At 44.3% G+C, this 17234-nt stretch overlaps 1 protein-coding gene across 1 annotated transcript; it reads right to left on the bottom strand.

The window, feature by feature from the left end:
* Positions 1 to 13067: 13067 nt before the first annotated feature.
* KCNE4 (potassium voltage-gated channel subfamily E regulatory subunit 4) lies at positions 13068 to 14615 on the bottom strand. The gene is made up of 2 exons (XM_050902568.1): positions 14588 to 14615; positions 13068 to 14163 (listed from the first exon to the last, which is right to left on the bottom strand). Exon 2 carries the CDS (start codon positions 14135 to 14137, stop codon positions 13649 to 13651), a length of 489 nt encoding a protein of 162 aa, XP_050758525.1. The 5' UTR covers positions 14138 to 14163; positions 14588 to 14615; the 3' UTR covers positions 13068 to 13648.
* Positions 14616 to 17234: the final 2619 nt, after the last annotated feature.

The following is a 17234-nucleotide window of genomic DNA, read 5'->3' as shown; positions in this document are numbered from 1 at the left end:
CATCTTCCTTTCTATCCCATGATGAGACTGAGTGTCTTTGTCCTTCATACAGGGATTCAGAGTATATAACCCACCATACAGTGTCCTGTTTGCTTTGCCACCACACTCTGGGCCATTCTGCCTCTTCTTCCCAGTATGATAGTGTGCAGGCAGACCCTGCAGGGATGCAAAATCTGCTTGTGAAGTTTCTGTTCAGTCTCTACCACACCTTCCATGGGGCAACTTTTCAGCTGTTTGCTGCAGGGGTCAGACTGGACAGGGGAGAAAAGTACGAACACTTTGAGATGTTACTGCAGCACGATGAGCTGGCCCCATTAGCTAACTGGAAACACCTGTAAAGGCACAGCTGAAATTCAAGCCTTCTTATAGGTTATGCCCAGTATTTTCATCCTTCCTGACTTTGAAAGGAATTTTATTTTGCCCAGTAAAAACAGATGTATAAGGAAATGAGCAAAACTGCAGAGACCTTTGTGAGCAATCTCTCTTTCTCAAACTGGTCCAAAGGCCTGTGCTTAACAGTTGGTGTTTCATAGGATTTTTCCCCTGACACTCTGTCCACTGCACCTTCCTCAGTACTAGCAGCTACTAAGAAAAAGACAGGACATATTCTCATCAAAACTCTTAGGTCTGTTTCCAGTTAAGGGTGCAGTAAAATAATATGTCATTTATAAAATCAGATGGAAAAACCCAAAGAACAATTTAAAGACAGGCTGGTTTCTTCTCAGAAAAATAAATGTCAGCCTAGCCCCACCTTTTCTTCTATACACGGGACAGACTGAGAAGAAAAGAGGTCAAATGGTTCTTTCTGTCTCATGAGCTGAATATTTCCCTTATGCTTGCACTATAAAAGTTTATAGTGGCTTTAACAAGGACTTTGAAGCAGTGAGTGAGATCCAATTATTGTCTTCAGGTTGTTTTTAAATATTAACACAGTTGCCAAATGACTAATACCTGCCTATAGTCCATTGCCCACATGACCCATGTCACCCAAACTGCATACCAGATTACTTTGTCTCATCTCTGTTTACCACATCTCCTCTCCTACACTGCAAGCTCTGTGAATTGTGCTGCTTTTTTTTATCCCTTCCTTTAGCAGCTAGGAAATGAGGCCCCACCTTGACAGATTCATGAGAGTAACTGCTTTTAGTCAAAAAGATGATTTACAAATTTAAATAAGTTGATGTTTCTTCACCAAAGTGAGCAAAACCAACATGGCTTTGACTTGAAACCCAGTTGTTTCAACAAAACATTTGCTTCTTATAAATTGCAAAAGAAAAGAGAGGGTAGGGTATTTAATTCCCTGGTTAAATCCAAGAAGCAATGGATGCAGGCTGATTTCTACCCAGACCCTGAGGGAATCCACATCTCATACGAGAGCACTGTGGCTGCCAGGCTACAGGATAGCCAAATCTTAGTGTCATGATGTTCTCGTACAATTTTATACAAGTTATAGTCACCAGAGCAGGGACTGAAATCCAGTGTATTCTTGCCTCTGTGTATTGGCTAACCACTGGGCTAGGGAGTATTTGTCATTTCTTTTTCTCTAGATCAGGAAATACATATTTTATACTGTGGGGACACAGGTCCAATGGGAGAAACTGCGGCTGTACTGCCCTTTCTTCCTAATATACTCAAAAGTGCTGGTAATTCAGTGGGACTGGATTATCCAGCTCCACCCAAGCACAGACTGGAACTGGCTGAGGGATTCCCAGTTTCTGGGCAAATGCATTAACCCCTGAGTTAAGTAAAAGGGAAGAATGACTGTGAAGAAAAATCCATTCCTGGAAAAAAAAAAAAAATCCCAGGAGCAACTAGTTAGAGAATTTGACCTGAATCATAAATAGTTTTCTGATTTCCTAAATATCATATTCCCAACAAACTTACTATTCACCAGAAATTTTTCTTCTGATTTTGCAGGCCAGTTGGCTCATTTGGGGTACCTCACTATAGGCATTAAATAACAGTAAACTCAAGAAGGTAAGGTTTTCTTTTTATACAGCTTGGATAGAAAGGAACTCACTATGAGCTTCCTTACTCCACACTTAGAACGCTGTAGTCTGGTTTTCTAGAGTGGCCATCATCACAAAATTATCACTGCGAGGAACACAGCAGACAAAATGACCAGAGTCATCCTCAAGAACAACATTCTCCCAAATTAAAGGTCACAAAATGCCTGACAGAATTGCCCTTTTCATAAGTCACTGGAAATATTAGAACTCCTGAGAAAAGAGGACGACACGGTATCATCCTCAGACACAAAGCAAAATGAAAGGGCACCTAATTAGAGGTTTCACAAATATCAACAAAGCAAAGTTGAAGCAGACCTCAGTCTGTGGGAAGGAATTGCTTTTCGATTACCCCGTGATTGAGACCACGGCTGTGATCGCCACTGCCACCACAGACTGGCCACGTCCTTCCTCCACCTCCATGAGCACAGCCACCAGGCGGTACAACCCCAGTAACAGGAGGAGGCATTCACCAAACTTCTCCACACTCGTTTTTATCCTTCAAAAAGGAGCTTTGTAAAGGACAAGTAGATGTCAGAGCTATCTGTATTAAAGATGCAGCAAAGATAAAATATCCATTGGAGAAACTCGGCGCATCTTTCACCAGGCTTTTCAGAGCTGGAAGGCAAATGCTATCGGTTAATAGGGCTTGACAAGCCTAGCAACCGGAGATGTTACTCAGACTGGGGATATGTAATTAAGCAATAAAGTGTACTGTGCCACGGCTGCTGGGGAGTAATAACGTGCCTGAGGGGGTATGAAAGAGCATAAAGCTGTGAGCAATGGCACCTGAGAGGTGCAATTATGGAGAAAATCCCAGGATTTGTTATTCTTCTTGTGAGCCTGGCAGCTGTTGGGCCCACGTGGTGCCCTCCACCCCGGCCTGGCCCAGCGGGACCTTCCCTCAGCCCCATGGGGAGGCTGTCACCACTGCCCCTTGCCATGGTCTTGGGCCCACCACCATCCCCAGGCTCCCCCAGTGCAAATGGCCTCGGGTGGAGACATTGGGCTGCTGTGGGACTGAAAAACCACTGGCTCAGGCTTGCCCCCACAAAAACCTCTCAGAGATCCCCCATGGGGGGCTGCAAGCCCTCTGCAGCACTCACAGCCCCTCATTGAGCTGCACGCCACTCGCCACCCTTGCTCTGAGGCAGTAATTCTCATTTTACGGCTTTTATCACCTGACAGTTTCTTCTGAGAGTCTATCGGCGTAATTAAGAGAGAGTTTTTCAATAACTTCCAGTTGCTTCATGCACATAAACAAAATAGCTGGCGGGCAGCACAGAAACACTGTGCGAAGGCAACCGCGTGGCCATGACAAGTGTCTGCCCTGTCTCTGTAATGGTTTTCTTCATCCCTGACAGATTCATCCCCCATGGTGTGTGGAAGGGGGTGTTGGGCCACCCCAGGGCCACCAGCCTGCCCCGCATGGGGCAGGGCTCTGGTGTCAGGGCAGCCCGATCCCTGCCCTGCTGAGCCAGGGTCTGGTGGGGAGAAAAGTGCAAAAAAAGGCATCTGTGAAAGGCAGGTTAAAGGCAGGCTGCAGCTTAACCCACCTTCGGGGACATCTGTGACTGAAGGCAAGGAAACTGGTGTGAATTGGACAAAAAAACCCCGAGGTTCAGTGTGAGGAGACTCCATCGGCATGCCTGAAATGCTGGGGGGGGTCCAGGGCCACTGGAGCTTTTTAGGGCCATTCATAGGGGAACCCCCTCCAGCAAGATGCGCGAAGAGCAAACGTGCTCCTTTATCAACTTGACAAGAACTATACGAAGCTAAAGAAATAGGTTTTATTTTACTACTTTAATTTTACTTCTACTGTTATATACAGAAAGAGACCCATGGTGCTGGGGGGGGGCGAGGGAGCCCATGGAAACTGGAGTACTGGGGGGAAGATGCTGGATCGAAGGTAACGGAGCGAATGGTTATGTGTGTGAGGATGAGCTGTCCTAACAAATCTTCAGAGCTTCTATTTTAAACCCTTAACCGAAGAAACCCATTCCTAAACAAGCAAGCTGTGGCATTACAACTCTAGCATTCATTTTTCAGCTCTGTCTGTGCTTTAACATGCAGGTCCCGCAATTGCATGGGGAAATAGTGAACTTCAGCCAATTTTCAATAATTAGGGGAACAATGACAGTAACTGTGCATGTTAGCTGCATAGCTAACCTCACAACACTTGGGGTATAGACGAAGTCATTATTTCCACACACAAAAAATATCACCAATAACGGATCTCATGATAAAGATCAGGAGAGCAAGGGGGAAAAAGGCTGAGGGGGGTAGCTGACGTTAGAGCAGGGTGCTGTTTTCACTGTGTCACGGCTCAGCTGGCTGTTTGCAACCCAGTCTTTCCCTAGGGCTTTGTAGCACAGCCACTTTTATGGACCTGTGCTTAAATGGAACAGTTTGGCCTTCAGATGCAACAATAGCTTACGTGCAGGACTCCCTAAAAGCGCAGGTCCCTGGAGAGGAACATGAGGATGTCTACAGGAATGAGCTGGCTGTGGCCCGAAGCGGCAGAGCAGATTTGTGTAATCCTATCCCTTATAGACCAAAGAGAGGAGTTAATCATTTTCCAGGCAATGCTTCAAATTGGATCACTAGGGATATCTGTGAGGATTCCAAAAGAAATGTTCCTGACGGCCATTAATGTGTTCCCAGTGACGTACAACATGCACACACATACACACACACACGCACAAACAAAGCAGCAGCTAGCCTGGAAAAAAAATCAACTTGTGTGCGAAGGTGCACTTAAAGCAAATCATATCACAAGGGACTCATTAATTTCCAGGCCAAATAATGACTCCCACTGCCCTTCCACGTGTGCTCCCAGCAAAGGGGTGCAGGAGCTGCATGCAGGGCATGTGTATAGCCCAGCTTCCACCCTTGAAAACTCCAAGGGGCCACGCTCTGTTTCCATAACACTTTTTACATGCTTACTTTTATGGGTCTCTTGATGACAACCTAAATCCTGCCTGTTCTTCAATAAACCATTAATCTTCCAGATAGAGTTCAGGGAAGTTGCTGTGTAGCAATAAAGTGCATGTTTCCAGAGTCCAGAGGGAACAAAACAAAAAAAAAAAAAGTGAAAGGGAGTGACATTGTTTTTGAAAGGCAACTTCCTGGCTCGGAGGGGTTGGGGGGCATGCAGGGTTATCTCCCCAAATCCCACCTGGAGCCTGCCCCTCCCCTCACCAAACCCTGATGCCACTTTGCCTGTAACATTTGTGAGAAGAAGGTCCACCCCTCCAAAATCAGGGTCAGCATCAGAAAGGGGCTGGTCACCCCCTGTACCTTCCACCCTGATGGCCCAGGAGCCTTTTGTGAGTGGTGCCAGCTGGGACTGTGCTTTGGTGAGCAGATACCAGCAGGGGAGAATCAGTGCTCATCACCGCTCCCCTCAGCCAGCCAGGCCTGGCTTGGAGGTCAGTGGGGAGTGGGGTCCACTGGTTCCCCACCAGCCAGCGATTTCAGTAGCTAACTCATATCACCCAATTTACAGGCTTGCTGCTGCTTTTGCAGAGTGAAGCATAAAATGTCTCCTCTTTGGCTTCAAACGACTTCCTTTCGGTGTGCTGAGGGTACCAGTCTCACAGAGCCAGTGTCGCAAAAGCCATCAAATCCCCACACCAAGCTTGGCTAGTCCTGTCCTGGGTTTGCATTTGAACTGGTGACCCACAGTAGAAGTAACAAATTCTGTTCCCCACTTTATAACAGGAAAAATTAACACAATCCCTTGCACTTCCAGGCCCCTATAAAATTGATGCTAACCATATGTCAGTGTGTGAATTGTGTATAGCTGTTAGGAAAGCACGTACTGCGCTACTCAAAAGAGATGGTAGCAGTCAGCATTAGAAAGTGCCAAGGAATAGAAAAAATCATGTTCAACCTGACTTAAGTGCCCTAAGCTATGTCTTTTATGCAGAAAGGAAAAAGAAGATAGGGAGAGGCCTGAAAAAATAAATTCCCTGGGCTACAGTCCTATAGAAAAATGGTAGTGAGGGGGAAAAAAATAGGCACATCAGGAACATACATACAGATAGAAGTCCATTTATTGGACTCCCTCAGTTCAAACTGGCACAGCTCTCAACAGAAAAATGAGGGAAAATTCACTGTCTGTCTAGACATCATAAATACAAGGACTCAAAGGGTCTAGTACTTTTACTCTTAACTCCTGGGTCTGTGATCCTTCTCTGGCACACATGAATCTCACTAATATTCCTTTACAGGACAGTTTTAATCCCAAAGCTCTGCCTATTCCATATGAATGCTATGTTCTCTTCTTTCTATATGAATATAATGTTCTCGTCATTCCTGATGATAGTACTTCACAAGACAAACTACAGGTCATGGAAGAGAAGCTGTGGAAAAAATTCTTTTCACTGACAGAAAGAGTCCTGTGATATTTTGAATGTCCTTCATGAGTTTTATTATAATAGTAATGCATAACTAATTATGTAAGTATCCACCCAAACACTACATACAGTATCTATAGATCACCTGAAGCAGTAAAAATCTTGAGCAGCCAGCCCTAAGGCAACATTTTTGCTTGCCACTGCAGCATGATGACCACTGATGACGGTTAGCTCCATCAGCAGCCATTTGCACCTCCCGAATGATGGCTCCCCGCAGAGGCAAGCTGCACAATCGTTTTCATCGGGTATTTCATTCTTGATAAATATAGGAGAAAAAAAATTTACAGTGAGAAGCCATCTGAGATACACATCCTGGCCGAAGAGCAGCTAATTAGATGTGACTGAAGTTAATTATGTCTAACACTGAACAGCTAGACCCCGAGCAACAGAACGTGACAGAGCTGTTGCTGCTGTTTCCTTTGGTGAAGGCACAATGAGCAGTTCCTCGGTAAATATGGGTAGCTGCTATCATCACTTCACCCGTGTGCCTCACTGTCATTTCTTAGATAACACTCACCCTTCTAACCAAAGTCAACAGCATCCTTTGGGGTAAAATCCTGTGCAACTGATCAAAATTAACACATATGCAGAGGATGCATGCACAACCCTAGACTTGCCACAGTGCTCTCATACAGTGCTGTGTGTGGAAAGTCACATCTGGAGAAATGTCCCAGTGGTGCTTGGGCTTTCAGCAGTCCCAGCACCGTTCCATGCTTCTACAAGTGTCAAGAGTGTTCCTGGCTTCCCAGTGCGGCAGAAGCACAGTGCTAGCATGCTGGAAAGCAATTACTGACACTCATTAGCCTGCTGTTGCTGACAGGATTGGCAATAGCAACGGGTCGTTTTGTAGCATCAGGTATTTGTAAGGAAAATGATGAGATGGTGCTCCGTTAAGGCCTTGAAAGAGGCACCACCAGGGCTTGTCTGTGTAACATTCGAGGGTAGTCTCTCTGTTACTACTTAGCTCCATACATATTATTAAAAAATAGTAGCAGCAACGCTTTTGCTCTTCCTCTCTTCTCTCTTACAGGAAACCTTGCTTGATCAGTTTATCATGTTCTGAAGAGAGAGAAGGGGGATATACATCCTTAGAGGCGCATGGTTTACATTTCCTCCTGAAGAGAAGGAAAGACTAGTCTTTTTTGTATTCTCTAGGACGGAATTCAAAATCTCTTGCGAACACTGTGTGTCTCACATCCTCTCGCCTGCACTGTTCAGCTAACATTTGCATTGCTGGGATGAGACAGAGCTGTCCCAGGGAGGGTAGGCTGGGGACCAGCACCACAGCAGGCTTGCTCCGGGCCCAACATTATTAGGTAAGCTGCAGGGGATGGAGGCATCACATGCTGGCCCTGGCTAAACAGCTGGGGTTCACACCAGAGGAATTTCTTTAATTTTGTGGTTCCTTCTCCGAGTACAAAGAGTAAAAACTCATCTGTCTTTTCTCACTTTCCGTCAGAGCTCAGCACCCTGAAATTCTCAGCGTGGTTATTCTCACATCAGCCTTAGGCAGTGAAGATATGTTCTTCTTTACGGTTTATAGATGAGAGTCTTAGCCAAAGCAAGCAGTACCAGAGTACCACAGTGAACCTGGAGCAGAAAAGGGAACTGAATTTAGTCTCCCACATCCCAGGGCTACTGCCCTGCTCATCAGTAGCTCCTCTCTCATATCAACCGAGCGAAAAGGCCCTGTTACATGGCTTCTGCCAACCTGAGGAGGTCCAGTAGAATGAGCTGCATTCTTCCAGATAGTCACAGATGCTAGCAGTTGTCATTTGTTGCCAGTGGCTACTCTAGCATCTAATAGTATTAAGGAGGGCAAAAAAGTTTGTTGTTCCTAGGTGGGCAAATACTTTGTATTTATACCATATCTTTCATGTGAGAATCACAAGCATTTCATATCTATCAAGAACACATCATATTCTCACAGACAGGAATATAAATAGCATCATCTGATAATCAAGTGAAGCACAGGACAGTTAAACAGATTACCCAGGCAGAGAGATGGGAACATAGCCTGTAATGCACCATTCAATAGCCTTTACTATCCTTCTTTTAGTCACTTATTTGGATGGCAAGAGCCTCAGTCTAACCTGGCCTAATACAAACAGGAACCCTACCCAAACCCAAACTAAAACAAAATTAAGCTTTCAAACACTCTGGTTTTGTATTATTTTCCATTTTCTTCCCTAGGTGAGATGAATACAGAACTGTCAATACACTAAGAAGGTGGCTCATCTTGCAGCTATTTTTGGCTGTATGCAGTAGGAACTGCAGAGGCGTGTGAAAATGGAAAAAATACAAAAGCAAATCAACCAAATACGCAGAGGCAAATATGATCAGTACTTAAAAACCAATAGCCTAAACAATTTTATTAACTTTTATGCCTCTTAGATCCAAACCTCGTATTTTAAATCTAAAACGCAGCTGTGAACTCAGGGAGAAATCATCTTCCCACTAGAACAACAAGGTCCAAAAAGATTATAACGCAAGCGTGGTAGGTCAACAACCGCAGGAGAGCGTGGTCCAGCTTTGGCACAATTGCATCTGGCGCAACCAACTATACTGTCCTGCACGCCACTTTGAGCATCTCTGAGAATGCTCATCACATGGCGGGGACTCCTTCCGTCTTTGCAGGGTCTTGAAATTTTTAGATGAAAATTAAAGGCAGGTGGTTTAATTTTCTCTTGGTTGAAATGGTTGTGATAAAAGTGCAGTCTGCGTTGGGGACCTGTGTGCTTCTTGTCCTCGAGCAGTACACCTATCCTTGTCCAACATCATGCACTGAGGACTTAGAAACAAAAATGACTGTTAGAGTTCATCCGTTTCCTTCCTTTCCAACCCTGTGAGAACTGATTTGATTATTTGGGTAGGTGTGGGCGCATGTCTGAGAAAGGGACAGATTCAGGGGAACCCACTGTGAAAGGGCCAAGCTGGGGAGAGAAGTTTTACAATGAGTTGTAACACGTGAGGCTCCTGGCCTTACTTACCACGATCTGTGACCTGCGCTCTAGTCCTGGGAAAGTGGATTCTCTCATATTCTTAACCTTCACTCCCTGGTTAACTCTTTCCCTGATCCAGAGCACAGCAGTCCTGGGAGAGGCTGGGAGATCCTGTGCCTGGGGAAGAGAAGAGTTCTGCACTTCCACTTCAATTATTCAGCAGGTTCAGTCTGTTGAATGAGTAACCTCACAGGTGCATCTGTATGTGATCCACTGGTAGGATTTAGGATTGTAAATCAGCCAGCTAATATCACAGATCCCAATGTGGTAATCTTGAGAGCTGGCACTTATATTTACAGTAGGTCCTGGAGCCTGACATGTACACATGCCATATGTGGCCATCTTTTTCTGTTCTATCAAAGGTGATATGCATTAACTATTCCAGCCAACGTATGAGGTATAGCACTGTCAAGAAATGGGAGCCTGATTGCTGTGTTCTTTTAAGAAAGAATGCATTTGTAAAAATAAAATCATCTCCATTCAGTCAAATTACAGTCAATTATCATTGCCCTCAAGCCAAGATCTATTAGCTCTGAATCTGATTTAACTGAAGCACACTGGAAATGTCTGTCATTTTTGGAAAAAAGAAATATTATTACCTTTTACTCCTTAGTAGTCAAAAGGATTTTGAAACAAGCTTAATGGGGGCAATTTTCTTCCTTTCATCTGTAGCTTTTCAAGATCAACAACGCTTCTTTTATTTTGGAATAACAGCTACCTCGTAGTCTTAGGTCACTGGGCTGTCTTCAAGGCATCATTGCATTCAGCTGCACATCCAATTCACTTTTATAGCTAAAAAATATTTTTGCTTCTTTTTTTTCCCCTAATGCCATCAAAATACTAATTTGGACAAAGACAAATGCCCTAGGACAAAGACAAAAACATACCAAACTATCACATGTGCTTTCTCGAACCCCATGGGCCAAGGATAGCTCCATCACAGTCTGCAAGAAGGTGGCCACACTTTCATGCTTACTAGCTCACTTGTAAATAGACCCCAAAGCACACAGTGTTTCCCTTTATAGCAGCTCAATTTAACACAAGAAACTGCTGGAATAAGCTAGCTTTTTGATCCATAAAGCAGAGCTTTATTTTACATTTTGTTCTGTTTTTCCTTCTTATCACCAGTGCTGTCAGAAGTCTCTTGATTCATTATTGTGGCAATGGAAACACTGAAACACTGAGACAGCGGCATGGGTAAATGTGGAAGATGCAACATTACTGACCCGCTATTCCAGGACACTGTGGGTGTCCCGGGAGATTACATTGCTGGAGGGAAACGCAATCTTGCTGGTGAGTAGCTTGAGGTCCACAGAAGCTTGTGAACAGGCCCCAGAATTATTTAATAGGGAGTGAGTGAAGAGAGCAGAGCACAGGGGAACAGGTTTTATGGGAAAGCGAGCAGATATAACTTTACAGCAACCTGATTTTTTAAACAGCCTCAGATTACCCCATGCAAGTAGGTCTCAGCCAGTGCCTGTGACCCTGTACACACTGCCACAGCTTGAAGGAGATATGGAAATGCAAAGTTGCCTCTAAACACTTCTGCCCTGCATTGGGAGCCAGAATCCCGAAACCTCCCCTATCCCTAATGCTGGAAATGACAGAGCAGCAATGAGACCCAGGGTCAAAGCCTGTGACAAAGCCAGCTACATACCATGGCCAAGCACCGGAAATCCAGTGGGAACAGAGACCTGTGTCAGATACGTGCCCATAACCTCAACCCTAGCCCATCCAATTTGCTACAATGCAAATTTAAAACCAAAACTCAAAATGCAGACTTCTCAAGAGGCTGAATAAGAGACAAAAAAGTTTTCATAGCAGCTTGTCAGTTTTGCCAGCCTCCTCAATGGCTCGCCAGCACCCTCAGCTCTTTGCAGGAGGACTCTGGATATCCCTGCGGCCCTGCCTGCACATGGGCAGGAGCTGAGCACGAGGAAGTTGCCCAGTGCCCCAAAGAGCCAGCACAGACCCAAGGCAGATCAGCAGCGCCTGGCTCAGCCCTGTGGTCAGCCCGCAATGCTGCAGTACTGTCAAAGACAAGGAATCATTTCAAAAAGAGGCTAAGAAAAGGATCCTGTAGAAATTTTGCCCACTCTCGTTACTGGAAATCTATTTGACGTAGTGAACAAACATGGAAACTTTTCCAGTAAAAGTGTTTCTTTATTTAAATAAAAAATAGTGCCAGTAGAAACAATAAACTTTAAATACATGAGACAATTATATACAACTCAATGTTAGGAATTATATACATCAGTTTTTTACAGATCCAAATACATTTATACCAAAAGTAAAAGGACGAGGGAGAAAGCAATGGAAAATGTGACAACTCGTGCGTGTCAGTCTCATTTGGAAAGTTTCAGGATTCAAGTGATTCCAGGCAAAGTGCCAAACTTAATTTGGCTTCTTTCAAACTTAAAACAGCCCCTTTTGGAGTAAATCTACCAAAAAGCTTTACATGGTCTGATCCAAAGTTCACTGAAGTCCCGATGGAAAAACTCCCACTGCCTTCACTCTGAACTGAATCAGGCCCTTTCTGAGCACAATGGAGCCTTTCTTCTGCTGTGTTTAGAGAGAGACAGTGATACCTCTGCAGGCTACATCATATTGACCCTCCAAGCCAAAAGCAGAGTTCTCCCTTCTAAATGGCAGAAGTACAGCAGACTCTTGCCTCAGTTCATTTCTGCTGTTCAGCGTTCATATTTTTCAAGCTGTCTCTCAAGCTCTAATGCCAGTGGATAAATCACAGAGCTATTTTAGCGCAGGAAATATGTGGAGACATTTTGCTAACATTTTGCTGTGCAATGCTTTAGATTCAGGCTCTTCAGCCCTCATGCTTCAGAACTAATCTGAACATTGTAATAAGTTATTATAAAATATAAGGCATGATTGAAATATTCATTCTTTTATTTTTATTCATTCTTACTTCTTTTAGCAGTGCAATAATTTAGTAACTAATTTTATGAGCATTTGAAAAAAAATGACAGTACCATTAAATTAGGGGGGGGAAGTTTCTGGTGGTTTTAAAAACTAGTTACTAATGATTTTCTAGAAATGCATGCATCACATGTGAGCTGATTAAAAAAAAAAAAGATGTAATGCAATGTTTATCTACACTGGCTTAAATAGAGCAGAAAGTCTAGATTCTTTAACGATGTAAATGGGTACAGTTGTACTGACCTCAAATGGAGAATTTAACTCCCACAGAGAAGCACAAAATCTTGTGCATGTCCCCTGAAGTCAGGAGGACGCAGCTGATGACTTCAGTGGGGCCAGGATTTCACCCTTGCTAGGTTAAATTCTATTCTGAATTCCACCTATTTTTCAAGGGGGCGTAACAGAGCAGCATTTGTTCAAGCCTTTCTACGTCTTACACCTTGTAACAAAGATCTTTTAATGTCTTCTTTAACTTACAGATCTTCGCCTTTAGTGATCAAATGTACATATCTTTAAAAAATACAAAAGCAAAAAACAAAACCACTTTTCCTACTAGTAACTCAGTCAAAGGCTGGATTGCAGCAGAAGTTGGTGAACCTGACCCAGCCAGTACAGGTACAACTTAAGCAAAGACAGATACAGTGGCACGGATCTGAAACTGGGCTTTACAAACCTCCTAGAAATTTGGTGCCCCCCCCCTTTTTTTTTTTCTTTTTCTTTCATTCTTTCTGTGCCTAAAGTCAGTCTCCAGCCACGCTGCAATCTCCCTTCAACTACAGCAGCGACAAATTTTCAGCTTTTGAGGCCTCATTGAGCAAATCTGCTGTTGGCTGTGGTTTGTTATAAGAAAAACACAGTAAAAGTACTTCTAGTCTATCACAGTTTTGTGTGAATGAGCATTACCCATTGTCTTTAACGAGGCACTTGCGTCAGGCTTAGGGAAGTTACCATTTCCCAGATATTTGCAGAATTCCGAAATATGCAGAGACATGCCAGTAATAGTTACCTCATTAGAAAATATATATATATTCTCCTTGTTCTTAGCTCTTATGGTAAGAAATAATAATGGAAAAATTAAAATAAAGCATCCCAATTATGTGCAAGTTACACTTTGGAGTTGGGTACCGCTGCTTCCTTGTCCTGCCAGCTCTCAGGAACACCTCGGGCCCAGGGGCACAGATACCTGTTCAGAGTTCATTGGGGAGCAGGAAAGTAGAACCACAAGTTCTTAGTGGGAGCTCCACTCACGCTTTGGCAGCTGATCAGGGGAGCCCTGCAAGTGCTAGGAGTTCTTGTGGATGTTTTCCGCAGATCCCTCGCTGCTCTCGTTGAGGAGCGTTTCTGACACTTCCCCCAGTTCAGCATCCAGCACTTCCTCCTGGATGGTGAAGTGCACATCTGGGGAGGAGGATTCGGAGCTCACACTGCTGCCTTCCATCGAGCAGATGGCACAGGACAGGGACGGCACCATGCTCTCCTGAAGCATGTTCAGCATCATGGGGATCTGGACAGATTTCAGCCCCGAGATGGTTGGTAGAGGCTTCACAGCTTCCCCCCATTCTCTCTCCTCATCTTTGTAGAGCAGAAGCAAATTGGTCTTCTTCTCTTTTCTTTTGGATTTCATGTAACCGAGCATTATCCCTATCAGGAAGATCCCGTAGAAAGACATGACGATCAGAATGTAAAAATACTCGTTGCTGTTGTTCTCCGTGTTGCGGGATTCAGTGCCAAACACGGCTTGGGTCATGTTTGCATGGTCCATCTTCTGCATGGAAAGTGTTTTACCACAACTACAGCCTGGAGGAGAATGTGTATGCATACGTAAGATCAAACTTCAGATCAAAGACGTAAGAGAAACATCTGAAAAAAGATACCCCCAAACTATTCCTTGCTACTTGTAATTTGTAAGCTTGCAAAACACACACCTGATTGAAGCTTGCAGTCTATCATACCTCTGCATTAATATTGTAGGTGAATGAACTGTTATTCAGATATAGAAAACATTAGAGGAAAGAAAATAGGTAATATTAAATCATGTCGGGTTCTATGCTGAATTATAAAACCCCCGATCCATGTGATTAAAGAAAGAAAACTATATAGAAAAACTCTGCTAGGCACTTAAACATAGTTTTGTGCTACTTGACCATGTTTCCATGGAGGGGGGAAGTTAGAAGTATTATTTTATTCAATGATGCAGGAAAAAAATCAAAAAGCAACTTACGTCGGTATGCAAATAATTCCTCCTTTTGCAAAGCTCAAGAGACCTTTCTTCTACCAAATGCCGGGTGTTCTGAAAACTTTCCTCTGCTGCAGTTGGAATAAATAGCTCTCAAGAAATGCTTCATCACGTGTTTTAGAGGCACAGTTTATAATAGTTTTGTGTTGGAGTCAACAGATGAACTTGAAGGATTGCAGTTCAACCCACTGAACTCTTAACAGCTGTGAAAAGAAAAAGAGTTGGGAATTCAGATTTTACTCTTTCCTAACCAGTTCAGCACTGGCTCTTTCAGCTTGTGAATCTGTTCCTTTCACTGCCATCCCAATTGCTAAATCTGACCTGTTACCCTGAGAGCTGCTATGCAGAATGGAAAACCTGCAGACCATTATTCTGTGTTTGTCATAAAATATAGAAAAATATACATGTGAATTTTATAGTAGACACTGTCAAGTTATTTACGTGCCTGCTATACATAGTTTTCCCTGAAGAGATGGGGGAGGAAACGGGTTATTTTCTTTGCCTGGGACTAGTGACAAAGCTTTACAAAGTGTGTGCAAAACAAAGCGGTGACTTTCAACTCATGCTGCAGCTCCACTTTGCCACAAGGAGTGGGGCTGTGGAGAACTGGGCCCTGGGTCTCAAGTGAGTTCTGGATGGAGGGGTGGCTGGTGCCACCTAACTTGCCATCAAAGCAGCAGCTATGGGATTTTGATTCCCCACGTAATCAGCAGAAGGGTGCAGACCCCTCCAGGGAGCACTCAGAGCTCCTGAAATTAGCAGCCCCCTTCTCCCACTGTTTGCAGAAGCAGCCAAGAGCTACGTGGCCTGCATGCTGTTTATGCATAAATAGACCAGGTCCACTGAGTTAATGCAGATTTTAGTATGAAGGGACATTAACAAATTCCGGGCGGAGGGACTCTGCCCTCTCTGAGTGACTGCTGGAGGCTGTTGCAGCTGGCTGCTGGGCTGAGCAGGATGCCTCCCAGACCGCTGGGGAGGGCAGAGTTAGGATGCAGGCTGGGTCGCAGGGCCCGCAGAGTTCCCAGTCATCAGCTCAGTGGTACAGGAGGCTCTGAGACCCCTTTGCAACACGTAAGCAAGAGTACAGGCCATGGGAAGAAGGAGGCCCAGCTTGCACCTTGGGGATTTCACTTCCTTATCCTCTCCATCCCCATTCTTCACACACAAAGCCCAATTAGTCAGGCCCCACATGTGAATGTCACCCCTTCTGCAAGGCTTCAAGGATGTTTATGTAACAGAACACTCCGCTTCCAGAAAGTAGTCGACTGGTGCTGGAGTTTCCCAACAGTAGGTCTGGGGTTTTTTTCTCCTGCAGTCACTTGTGGATTCTTTGCATAGACAGCAAATTCTTTTCCAAACTCTGCCCTCACAATCCCTCTGAGGTAAAGGCAGATAGGATTAACCTCTCCTCACATGTAGGAAAAGGCAAGAGAGAGAAGTTAAGCAACTTTAAATGAAGTGAAGAATTCAAGAAAAGACAGAGTTGTATCTGTGTTTGGAATCAGGATTTTCCATCATTTCTCTGAACGACTCCTCAAAGAAAAGAAAAAAATTACATTAGCTCGATTCCCTTCTCTGCCCCTTAAAACAGAGGATCCACCCTTTAGGATGTTGGTTTTATCTCCTTGTGCATTCCCATGTGATAGCTCAGGAGCTGTTGATGTTGGACTAATGTCTACTGGGATTTCATCTGACAAAATCTGTCTGCAGCACCAGCTTGCCAAGTCTGGATTCTTCTTCCCTGTTCCCGACAAATTACTGAGCAGGCAGCAAGAGCATATTAACTGGTAGGGTAAAGCATAACCCAGAGCAAGTCTCTGGATTTTCTAGCTAACTTTGGGGAATTTTTATTTCACACCTTTCTCAGCTCCATGCAATTTTTGCTCCTCCAACCAGCTGTGGAAATTTGGAATTTGAAAAATTAAAGACAACGTGTCAGGTTTTAGTAACACCCTTTTACGCAGGACTTTCACAGAATGGTAAGGAAACCCCCAGCATTGTTGGGTCAATGAAAATTGGCTCAGTATAAGGAGAAATCCCTTTTCTGTGCCCTTGTCACCCTGTGAAACCAGCTCTGAAGCTGCTTGATCCTGGGAACAAGACCACCTAAAGCTTGTCCTGCTGCCTCCTGTCATCAGTGTTACATACAGGTCATCACTCGCCTTGACACGAAGAGCACTTTCAGACACCTGGAGGTGCTGACACCCCACAGCTCCCACCAGTGAGCCGGCAGAACAGAGGCAGACCAGCTCTTCTGCAGGTGCCCACAGGTCCGAATAGGGTCTCTTATTTGCTCCAAAGCCTCATATTCTTCACGTAGGTGAAGCTCCGTACAAAGCTACCAAGATGAACCACAGCACCCAACAGGAGCACAGGAAGACTGGTCAGGTACATCCATAGATTTACGCAATCCCCCGGAGTTCAACTGAAAGATGACTGAATTGCATAATTATGCATAGTTATTGCCGAAAACTTTGCAACTATGTTTACTTTGGCTAGCTGATGACAACTCTTCTCCATCTGTTAGCCCAAGATTCTGAAAAACAGTCTAATTTTAAAAAGGCCTGGAAGGAATCCCTGAGCCTTCTATAGACATGAAGAGGAGGGATAGGAAGACACTAGGGAATAG

Source organism: Gymnogyps californianus, chromosome 10 (genome assembly GCF_018139145.2).
Source record: "Gymnogyps californianus isolate 813 chromosome 10, ASM1813914v2, whole genome shotgun sequence".
In the NCBI taxonomy this organism is placed as follows: Eukaryota; Metazoa; Chordata; class Aves; order Accipitriformes; family Cathartidae; genus Gymnogyps; species Gymnogyps californianus.
The sequence above is the reverse complement of the archived record's forward strand: the minus strand, read 5'-3'. Positions and strand labels throughout refer to the sequence as shown.

Coding starts and splice junctions, on each gene's coding strand:
- KCNE4 (XM_050902568.1), bottom strand. CDS start 14,137: ATGCAGAAGATGGACCATGCAAACATGACCCAAGCCGTGTTTGGCACT.